The sequence below is a fragment of the Anolis sagrei genome, chromosome 1, assembly GCF_037176765.1.
Source record: "Anolis sagrei isolate rAnoSag1 chromosome 1, rAnoSag1.mat, whole genome shotgun sequence".
Taxonomy (NCBI): Eukaryota; Metazoa; Chordata; class Lepidosauria; order Squamata; family Dactyloidae; genus Anolis; species Anolis sagrei.
The window spans coordinates 54,068,283-54,078,853 of NC_090021.1; the positions used below are offsets into that span (position 1 = coordinate 54,068,283).

The 10,571-nt window shown below is 38.8% G+C and overlaps 1 protein-coding gene across 1 annotated transcript in view; it reads left to right on the forward strand.

The window, feature by feature from the left end:
* The window catches only part of SMYD3 (SET and MYND domain containing 3), a 446,381-nt gene that overhangs the window by 41,231 nt on the left and 394,579 nt on the right, over window positions 1–10,571 (forward strand). The window contains exon 2 of the mRNA XM_060753934.2: window positions 7,608–7,671. Coding sequence (XP_060609917.2) covers window positions 7,608–7,671 — 64 coding nt within the window. The remainder of the gene's footprint in view (window positions 1–7,607; window positions 7,672–10,571) is intronic.

Here is a 10,571-nt window from a genome sequence, read left to right on the forward strand (position 1 = left end):
TAAATAGTTTGTTAGTTTCCAGAATTACTTCTCTATCACACATCCCCAGTGAATTGGCCTTTTAAAGCTGCCTGCATGTCACATTTATCTCACCTTTGTATTCCTCATTGTGGGTTCAAGGCACCATATATAGATTTCATTCTCCCATTTTTCATCTCTTTAGTAATGAAAGACAGACAGTAAGTCAAATGGAAAGAGTATGACTGGCTTAAGACTACCCTGTAAGTGTCATGGCTCAGTGGAGGCATTTACTGGGTTATCTCAGGTACTTGTCCAGTCTTCTTGCCTATCTGACCACACATAACTAGCTCATGATAAACATTACTACTCTATTTTATTTGTCCCTAAAATAGATAGATCTGAACTGAGGCTTTGCATGCTGCTGTCCAACAACTATATCTTTCAGGTACCATCCTTCCCATTAGCACCAAGTAGGGAGCCTGAAGTGAATAGCCACCTGACAGGCATGTAGCCGGGGGAGCCCCCCCCCCCCCCGAAATTCTCATGGTGGTTCGCGAAAAGGCCTTACTGGGGCATTACTTAAACTGTTATGTTTATTCATATCATTCATATCATGATCTGATCACCATACTAAATATATCCCATATGCATGGGGGTATTGGGGTAATGATACAAAAGGTTTGCTAGGGTAGACCCTCTTTCACTCAGACTCAGCCCCCCCACGAAACTCAGCCCCCCCGAAACCCCGCCTGAAAAAAATTCAGCCCCCCCCCCCCAAAACGAAATCCTGGCTACGGGCCTGCCACCTGACCTGAGGTCAAGCTCCTGCCAGGTACTCTGTTGGCATTGTTTCCTACCATCATAGAGCTCCAAGAGGAGGATCACTGGTTCTATCACCATGACCAACCACCAGAGGAGACCTCTAGTTCAGGGGTAGAGGACTAAATTTGTCTGGTGCCGGAGTGTCAGACCTGGAGGACCCATGTCCGTCTCACTGAGGGATTTCAGATGTGACTGGTTCAAGGATGTCAGATGTGGCAGACTTAGGTCTGGGGTTAAGTATAGCCAATTCAAGGACAGGACCAAAATCCTGTGTCTCCAGCACACCTTTCTCAGCATTTCTGTTAATGATCTCACAAAGAGGAGAGTTGTAGTGGGCTATCCCTCTGCTGACAACCTAGCTACACAATATTTCATGCATTTTCCTGTAAGGAATTCCTTGTTGCCTATGACTACCAGGTGAACAGTAAAGTACTAGACTGAAAATAATTTTCATGTACTACCCAACTAGGTATGATAGTGAAGGCTTGACTGCTGTAATAAATGGTAAAGCCCACTGTCTTGTTCTGTAGAAATATGTTGCCTTGTGCAAAATGTTCTGTGTTTCCTTCCGACCCCTTGGAGCAGGGATGTGTTTAAGCAAGCCAGTGTGTTATCATGACTCAAGGTGTGCTCATGCAGTGCTAGAAAAGAGGGTCGACAAACTAGCTGTCTATGGGTGCATTTATACTGTAGAATCAATGCAGTTTAGCACCTGCATGGCTCAATGCTATAAAATCATGGGAATTGTAGTTTGGTGTGGCACTAGTACGCTGGCAGAAAAAGCTAAAGGCCTTGTGAAACTATAACTCCCATGATTCAATAGCAGGCATGGGCAAACTTGGGCCCTCCAGGTGTTCTGTTAGGAATTGTGCGAGTTGAAGTTCAAAACACCTGGAGGGCTGAAGTTTGCCCATGCCTGTCCTATAGCATTGAATTATGGTGGTTAAAGTGATGTCAAACTGCGTTAATTCTACAGTGTGGATGCAACCTAGTTACATAGCAATGGCTTTACATCACAGGCCAAGTAAAAATATGATGCATGGAAATTGTCTATGTGGCTCCCAAAGCCCCCTACCAGCGTACCTTTTACCATAATGCCTGATAGTTTGGAAAAGCCTACTGTTAGAATTGTGGTGCACAATAGTGGTCTGGGCTTATGGGGAAGAAAAGAAAGATACAGATAAAACCGAATGGTAGTCGCAATAAAGATCCTCTGCGAAAAGAAAATGACAGGGATGACTCTCTTTTAGTGAGCTTTGTGGAAATGAGTGGCTGTGTGAAAACAGAAAGCAATACTACTGTTGCTTTGATCTGATCTTGGTTGGTATTTCCTATGTAAAATGTCTCCAGTTTTGGAGTCATTTTTCTGAATAGAAATGGAAATGTGCGGTGAGCAGTGCATTCCAGTAATTAGCAAAGTTCAGGGTGCCTGAGCTGAAATGCCATTGAAGTCCATGCCATTGATTCCACAGACTTTGGCCCTCCGAATCCAATGCCCGCTGTGCTTCATCTTCTTTTCAAGATTGATCCATTGTTGCTGAACCTTTGCACACTTCAAGATATTTTAAAGTCCTGAATAGCACTTCAAACTCCCATAGTTCTTTTATCTCTCCTGTACGCTTGCGTGAACTGTTAGCACTGTGAAAAGAGAGGTTAGGCACACAACTGAGGAGAAAAATGACTTTTTATGTGGGTAGTTTCCAAGGCCAATCTGGCCTCTGTGAGAGTGAGCACCATCGACATAAAGATGTGCTGATGTGTCCGTGATGACTGATAAGGCAAAGCAGCCGGATATCAAAAGGAGCAACGTGACAACATTCAGAAAGAAGAGGGGAGGGGAACAACAATGCGTGAAAAGACCTTGAAAGATCACCTATTCTGCATTGCAAGCAAACTTAATTATTCACTGTCTAACTCAGACTGCTACACAAATAACTCTGGCTTTTGTCTTATATCGCTTCAAACAGGCTGCAGTAGAAAGCAGTAGATAACATTTTGAAAAAGAAAAATAGATAATTTGTGATTTTAGTTGCTAAAAGATGTTACTAATTTTGCACAAGTGGGCATGGTGCTCCTAGGAGATTTCTGTTAATTTCCCCTGCACTTTGCATTCTCTTTCAAAATAAGGAGTTATTTTTATTTTTTGGGTTGTGTTTTAGAACTATTTTCTCTAGAAAGCCAAAGACAGCACCCAGTTAAATCAGAATGTCTTAGTCTAAGCTGAATGATTTTTGCTGAATTATATGGATGTTGTTGGCATCAGTCCAAGAGAAACAGATGGAATTATTATGCAAATTGTCATCACCTTGTGGGTTTTAAAATCATTTTGAATATCTAAATCCTGTGAAGATCCTTAGTGTAAATGGTTTACGAAATAAGGATTTGAAATCTTATGAGTGTGGACCAGCAGCCTATTTAATTTCACAATATTCCTAATATTGCCTAGTGCTTACATTAAATGTGAAAATAAGGATTTGAAATCCTGTGAGTGTGGACCAACATCCCATTTAATTTCACAATATTCCTAATATTGCCTAGTGCTTACATTTTTCTTAGATACTTATTGGGATGGAAGTATTAAATGATAATTCAACTTTTCTTCCTCTTCCTCTTCTTCTTCTTCTATTTTATTTCATTTTCACAATTTTATGACATAATGGAAATGGGAACAAAGGAAGGGGAAAAATTGGAGAAAGTAAAAAATATTATATGTTAGTCACAACGTTTTGTTAATAAATTGATTCTATACACGTGTCTGTTGTATCTCCAAGGGTGTGAAGAGTGGGGAAATTATTGCACATATTCTTTAACATATAAAGTGGTTGCAATTACAGTACAATCTAATCCAAAAGCAAATGAATTGTTGTCATCTGATATTCCTTTTAATTGCTTTATCAGTTTACTTATACATGCTTTATTTTCCCCTTAGTTTTAATAATATTCATCTATTGATATGTCTCGCAGCCGGCTCTTTGTTAATATGTTAGTAATGCATATGTTAATGTAAATACTTATTGTATTAATCTATCTTCTATACAGATTCTGAATCTATAAATGTCTTCATATGTATGTGTGTGTGTGTTTCTATAACGTCCACAACATTGAAATTCAATACATTGCTAATATGTTATTCAAACTATTAACACAATGATTATATTCAATCTTTTGTGTTTTAGAGTACATATATTATTTCATACTATGTTTAGTCCACAAATCCTGTTATAATCATCTTCTTCTGTTTTTTTTACAAAGTCCATAAAAGGTTTCCATTCTTCTTGCTGTTTCTGTGAGTTAGCTTGTTGTAAAATTAAAGTTAATTTGTCAATTTCAGCCATTTCAAAAACTTTTGTAATTCAGTTATCTGCTGTTGCTATAGTTTGTTGCTTCCTTAGAATCATAGAATCATTGAGTTGGAAGAGACCTCATGGGCCATCCAGTCCAACCCCCTCCCAAGCAGCAGGAAAATCATGTGCAAAGCACCCTTAATTTTGCATATTCAATTGTTGCTGCTGTTGTCATATAGAGGAAGATGCTTTCTTGGTGTTTTCGTATTTGCTTGTCTAATAGTCCTAATGAAAAGGTTTCTGGTTTCAGTATTACTTTGTTTTTTAGTATGATTTGCATATAACTATGGATTTTTATCTAAAAATGTTTAGCTCTTGGGCAGGTCCGTTACATGTGGTAGAAAGTTCCTAGTTTTTGTTTACATTTCCAATGTTGGAAATGGTAATTCAACCCTAAAGGTTAAAAAGTTGCAGGGAAGGAGAGTTGCTCAGAGGAGCAAATGAGATTTAAGACTCGCATCCAATTTCTTTTCCTCTCAGGGATTCCAAATCTGCATACAATTTAAAACAAGATATGCATTGTGCAGTCATAACAAAAAGTAATGCAGTTGACAAAAGTCTAATAGTATGTAAACAACAAAAGAGATGGTTTTTTTGTTGTGTTACACAGATCCATGGGCTTGATCATAGAGCCAATGGGCTCAATGTGCTATAAAATTGGACCGAAACAAAGATCTTAATATAGTTTTGGACCTGAAACCCTTTCATATCACATACCTATTATAACTGTGATACTATTTTAACTACCATCATTCCCTTCTATGGAATTATTGGATTTGATCTTTAGGAAGAGACCTTTGAAATGCTGTCTTAGAGTTCTATAACTACCAAATCCCAGAATTCTGTAGGATGGAGCCATGGTAGTTCAAGATTAATAACACTATAATTGTCTAGTATGAAAGGGCCCCTGATCCACCAACCACTCCAGATATCTACTGAACAAACACTACAGAAATTGTAGTAAATTAAAATCTTATACACAGTCATAGAGTTGAAAGAGACCACATGAGCCATCTAGTCCAAACCCCTGCCATGCAGAAAAAGTACATCTCTACTAATTCTGTCTAAGGTGTCTGAATATACACCGGATTTAAATGATCTGTATAATATTTGCTCTATTTCTCCCCACTTCTCTGAAGAACATTTCATTTCTCAGACCTTGAGAGTCACTAGAACTTTTTCACTTTAGACAAAACTTTAAGACAGCTTTATATTCCTTGGGATGTTTATGGTATAAATCTATGCCCTAACTTCACATTCACCACAAGAAACTTGCTCAAAGAAGATAATGTATGGAATCAGAGTTGCTGAATTTCTGCTTGCGATGTAATGTCACGTTTTTGAGTTCCAAAACCAGATAGTATCCCACTGTGTTGTTTACTTCCAAGCAGCTTGGAGCTTCTCTTATGTTAAGCAGAGTATTTGATCCCTTGACTGCATCACAGGAGAGCAAGGAAATGTTATTCCACCCCACCCCGCTCACACTAGAGAATAAAATAAAATATTTTCTATTCAGAGTGCAGCATTTTCAGCTTGTGTCATGTAGCTACTGCTTAAAGAGGCCTCATGAATAGCATGAATTCTTTGTCATAGTACAAAAGAAATATACTGTTCAGCAGAAGGGCAATGGGCCCTTGGTTTCTACTGCTGTTGGTTCCATTATCCTTGTGAATACCAAAAACCACAGATGATCAAGTCCCATTATATATACAGTGGTGCATATAAAATGGCTAGAGCAGGGTTTGTTCTTTGGATTTTTTTAAAAAAATATCGTGGATGGCTGAATCCAGAGATACAGAATCCGTGGATACAGTGGGCTGGCAGTATATCAAGTTTGGAGACTTTCAGGTTGTAAAACCAGTAATGGGCAACCTCCAGCACTGGTATGTGTGTATTGCATCCCCACCATGCAGCTGATGCCATGAGAGCCATGAATGGAGAGTCTGTAGATGGATGCCAGATCAGAGTTGACCATGCTGGAAAAACTTCTTGTGGTGGGGGAGACAGAAGCTACGGTGAATGCTATGACAACCGAAGTGGAGGTTTGGATGCTTCTTGGGGCTATGGCAGAAGTCAGGGAGGCTATAATGACTGCTACTGTTCAGGAGGCTCTTACAAAGATGAATATGACAACTATGACATGGCTCATATGTACCTTAGAAGTGATAAAACATTTTCCCCTTTAAAAATATGGCACATTTAGAAATGGAGTAGTATAACAGGGTCTGCAAAAATGAATGTAGAGGGTCTGTCTGTGACCCTGGGTCACATTTTACCAAGCTTGGGTGTACTTTTTTTTTTTTTTACCTGGGAGTAAGTCTCCTTACATGGAAATTACTTTTGACTAGACACATTGAAATTGTACTGTCACTAGGATTTCCAGTTCTGTATCATGCCAGACCCTGAGGATGTACTCCAGGCCGGAAGCTGAGTTGTAGCTCCTAGTAATGTCAGTCACCATTATGCATTAAGTATCAGCCAAAGTTGTTCATAAAACAGACACATAAAATGCATTTTCATTTTTGGAAAATTTAACAGAGAAATCCTAGTCAAGGCATTGTTTTCAGATCAAAATGACATGATGGAATGAAGGTGATCCCTAGCATTGCAACAACTGGAAGGGAAAGGGAGCCAATTAAGTAAATAGATCTACTGGATCATATTGTAAGTTATGGCAAGAAATCAATTAAACCTAGTATACTATAGCAGTATGCTCTGCTATCAGAGTTGAAGATTTCCGTAAGTCCTTTCTTTTTTCCTAGAGCCGAATGCCCCAAAACTGGAAAATGTTCACCTTTGTTCCCCATCCATGAGAAACCATGAGAACTGGAGACTCGGGCCAGGCGCTGAGCTCTCACCATTCTGTCATTCGTTTTCTTTTCCTTACAGCTATACAGTTTGTTAGCAATGCAATTGAGTTCTGATAATTAGTTTTCTGGCCATCAAGCTAGATGAAAATGAAGAAAGGCACGCTTTAAAAACCAGTCACACTTTTAATTTTCAATTTGCTTTTTGAATGATATTTTACAGAGAGGGAAAAAACGATACCCAGGTGTTTGTACATGCCAACTTTGAACTGTGGTGACATGTCTCTTCAAAATAGTAGGAGACAATTGGTCACAGTTCAAAGATACTATGTGCAAACACCTGGACATCCCCCCTTCCTTTACAGTTTTCTTGCTCTGAAATAGTTTGCCTCCTGGGGAATAATTGCAAGGGGAATGTAATTTCATTAAATTGCAGAGTCCACCAAACTGCATGGCCTGAGTTTTGAGTGTGTGTGTGTGTGTGTTTGCGCATTTCACTTGCCTCCCACACAGCAATCTCATCAGCCCTAGCCCTAGAAATACTCTCTGAGTTACGTTCTTGTTATGTTATTGCCATAACCTTTTCTATTATTTCAAAGTTTAAAGGCATTTCTTTCAAAGCTACATTAAAGCCTTGGAAAATATTTCATCCCCACATTTTTCCTGTCCACAGGAAGGAGCGGCTGCTTAGATGTTCTCAGTGCAAAGTTGCAAAATACTGTGATGCACGCTGCCAGGTAATGGTCATTCTAAAATGAAGTATACCTGTATAATGCATGCATTTTAACCTTTCAGCTTTTTGCACCCCCCCCCCCCAACCTTTGGTAAGGTTTGTCCTATTAGTTGTGATAACTAGCAAAAGCTATGTATATATCTTCAGTGGTAAAAATCCATAGTATTGGATATTGGATGACTGGTTCTGAGGCCTTGTCATGTACATATTTGAGTTTTAAGCTTGTAATACCACTTTTGAATGCATTGTATAAATCAATGGTTCCAAAACTTTTTTTAACCTGGGAACACTTGACTTAGGAACCACTTTGACCAGGGACCACTCTCCAACATTAGTACCAAAATGGTTACAAATCAGGTTTTGGTCAACTTTAGATTCAGTTTGGTTATTTGGGGTGCTGATTCAGAAAGTTGCTAATATGAAAGTATGTTAAATCCATTACATAATTCCCTTACCTTTAAAGTCAGTAACAAAAATATTGAAATAGTTAAAGATTTCTTGGCCCAGTCATTAACCAAGACGGAGACTATAGTCAACAAATCAGAAAAAAAATATAGACTTTAAAAGGCAGACATGAAGAAACTACTTAAGACCTCAAATGTATAGATATGTCATTAAATACCACAGTCAGGATCATCCATGCCATTGTATTTTCAGTTCTCTATGTATGGTTGTGAAAGCTGGACAGTGAAGAAAGCTGATAGGAAGAAAGTCAGCAAATTTGAATTGTGGTGGATAAGTATCTGAGGTAGAACAAATTATGCGTGATTTACTGGTTTCTCTTTAGAATTTTCTGGTGACTTTTCGACACTTTTTCTTAGAGCTGTTTATATTCTTGAGAGTCTTCCATTCGCAGCTCTGTCCATTGCATCTCAGCATGTTTTGCGGAAAAGATGCTTGTGTAGCAGTTATTGCAGTAGTTCTGGCCTTATGTGTACAAGAAAAGTAAAATTGTGACTGAACAATTGTTATTCTTCTCTTGTACGTAACACACACCTGCCAAGCAAAAGGAGGTGGGAGTGAACCCTGGGACAACTGCTGTTAGATTTGGCGGCTAAGTTAAAGTAGAATGGCTGTGGGCAAATAAATTCGGCTGATGCCTTGTTTTCATAGCAGCAGGTGCAGCTATACTAATAGGAAGGGTTGTGCCTATTTTCAGCCTGCATGTATTCACCCTGTCTATGGATTCTCAGTGGCAGTGAACATAAAGGTGTAATTCAACTGTCTTTCTAATGTGAAAATGCACCACTAATACTGAAAAAAATGAGAAGCATGATTTTATGTGATGTTGTGTCTTTCATCTCATCATCCCTTTCCTAGTTACATAAATGGTTGATCATGTTGATGTCTCTTTTAGTATATTTTGAAATTCATCTCAGCGTTTATTTTAAGAACAAAGGATGTCAGATCAGAACTGCCTTCAAAGAACAATTTTGATTGGCTCAGAAGAAACATGCCAGTTTTTTCTGCAATAACATTACCCAGAGTTATGTCTTAATGATTACAGGCATTAGTTTTTTTAGGGTAAGGTATACTAGATTTTTTTAGGGTAAGGTATAACTTTTCTGGATAATTTATGTTGCAGTTATACAGGGTATTTCAGAATGATGGACCAATTTCAAAGCGGTATATTTCACAATGGCATCATGTTATAATTACACAAAAAGTTACCAACGATTTAAGGAGTTATTTGTTTATTTAAAACATTTATATCCTGTCCTTTTCGACCTCCGTGGAGGGACTCAGAACAGCTTCCAAACAGGCAACAATTCAATGCCAAACATAATATAAAACACAGCTTCCAAACAGGCAACAATTCAATGCCAAACATAATATAAAACACATAATAAATAAATCCACAAAATTAAAATAAATCGAAATATATATTAAGAACCCTTTCACCAGATTAAAATCGCCAGAATTAAAATGATCATCCACAGCAGTCCAAGTCCGGTCCACTAAATCTTGTCTTTTCCAGTAAACAAACTGTTCTGTGAATGCTTGGTCCCATAACCAGGATTTAAGCTTCTTCCGGAAGGTCAGGAGAGAGGAGGCAGATCCACAGCTGAGGGGCCACCATGGAGAAGGCCCTGTCTCTTGTCCCCACCAAACGTGACTGCAATGGCGGTGTGATTGAGAGCAGGGCCTCCCTGGATGATCTTAAGGTCCTAGATGGTTCTTAAGGGGAGATACGTTCAGACAAGTAAACTGGGCCGGAACCGTTTAGAGTTTTATAGGTGAGCACTAGCACTTTGAATTGAGCCCGTAAACTAATAGGCAGCCAGTGGAGCCGGTACCCCGCTCCTGTGAGCAACCTGGCTGCCAAGCGTTGGACTAGCTGAAGCTTCCGAGCCGTCTTCAGAGGCAAACCCACATAGAGTGCGTTGCAGTAGTCTATTCGGGATGTAACCAGAGCATGGGCCACCATGGCGAAGTCAGCTGCCAAATTATCAAGTTTTATTAACCCCTTTCAGGCAGAAACAAATCTAAAAAATAATCCCACAAATGGAGAATATATTGCCAATATATTGTGAATGACTGAGTTTAGAGCCTGAGTGTGCTCTGAGAGAGGTATCTAGTGGTTACCATTTGAAACTATATGCCTCATCCTTTCACGTGGTAAGAGTTTTATTCATGAGTGGTTCATGGTTGCAGAGATACAGCGATTTTGAATCACATCCATTGTTTTGAACCATCTTGTAGTTAGACTTAATACATGACAATCATTCTGTAATTCTTGTGAAATAGTAGATCCAGTAGAGAAGGACAAGACTTTTATTAAATTCCCCTATTCTTGTATATTTATTTGACTAGATTTGGAATGTGATGGTTAGATGATGAGGAAGACTTATCTGTTTTCCTCCTTTCTCTTTGTTTTTCTGTTCATATTTGCTCCATAAGGGA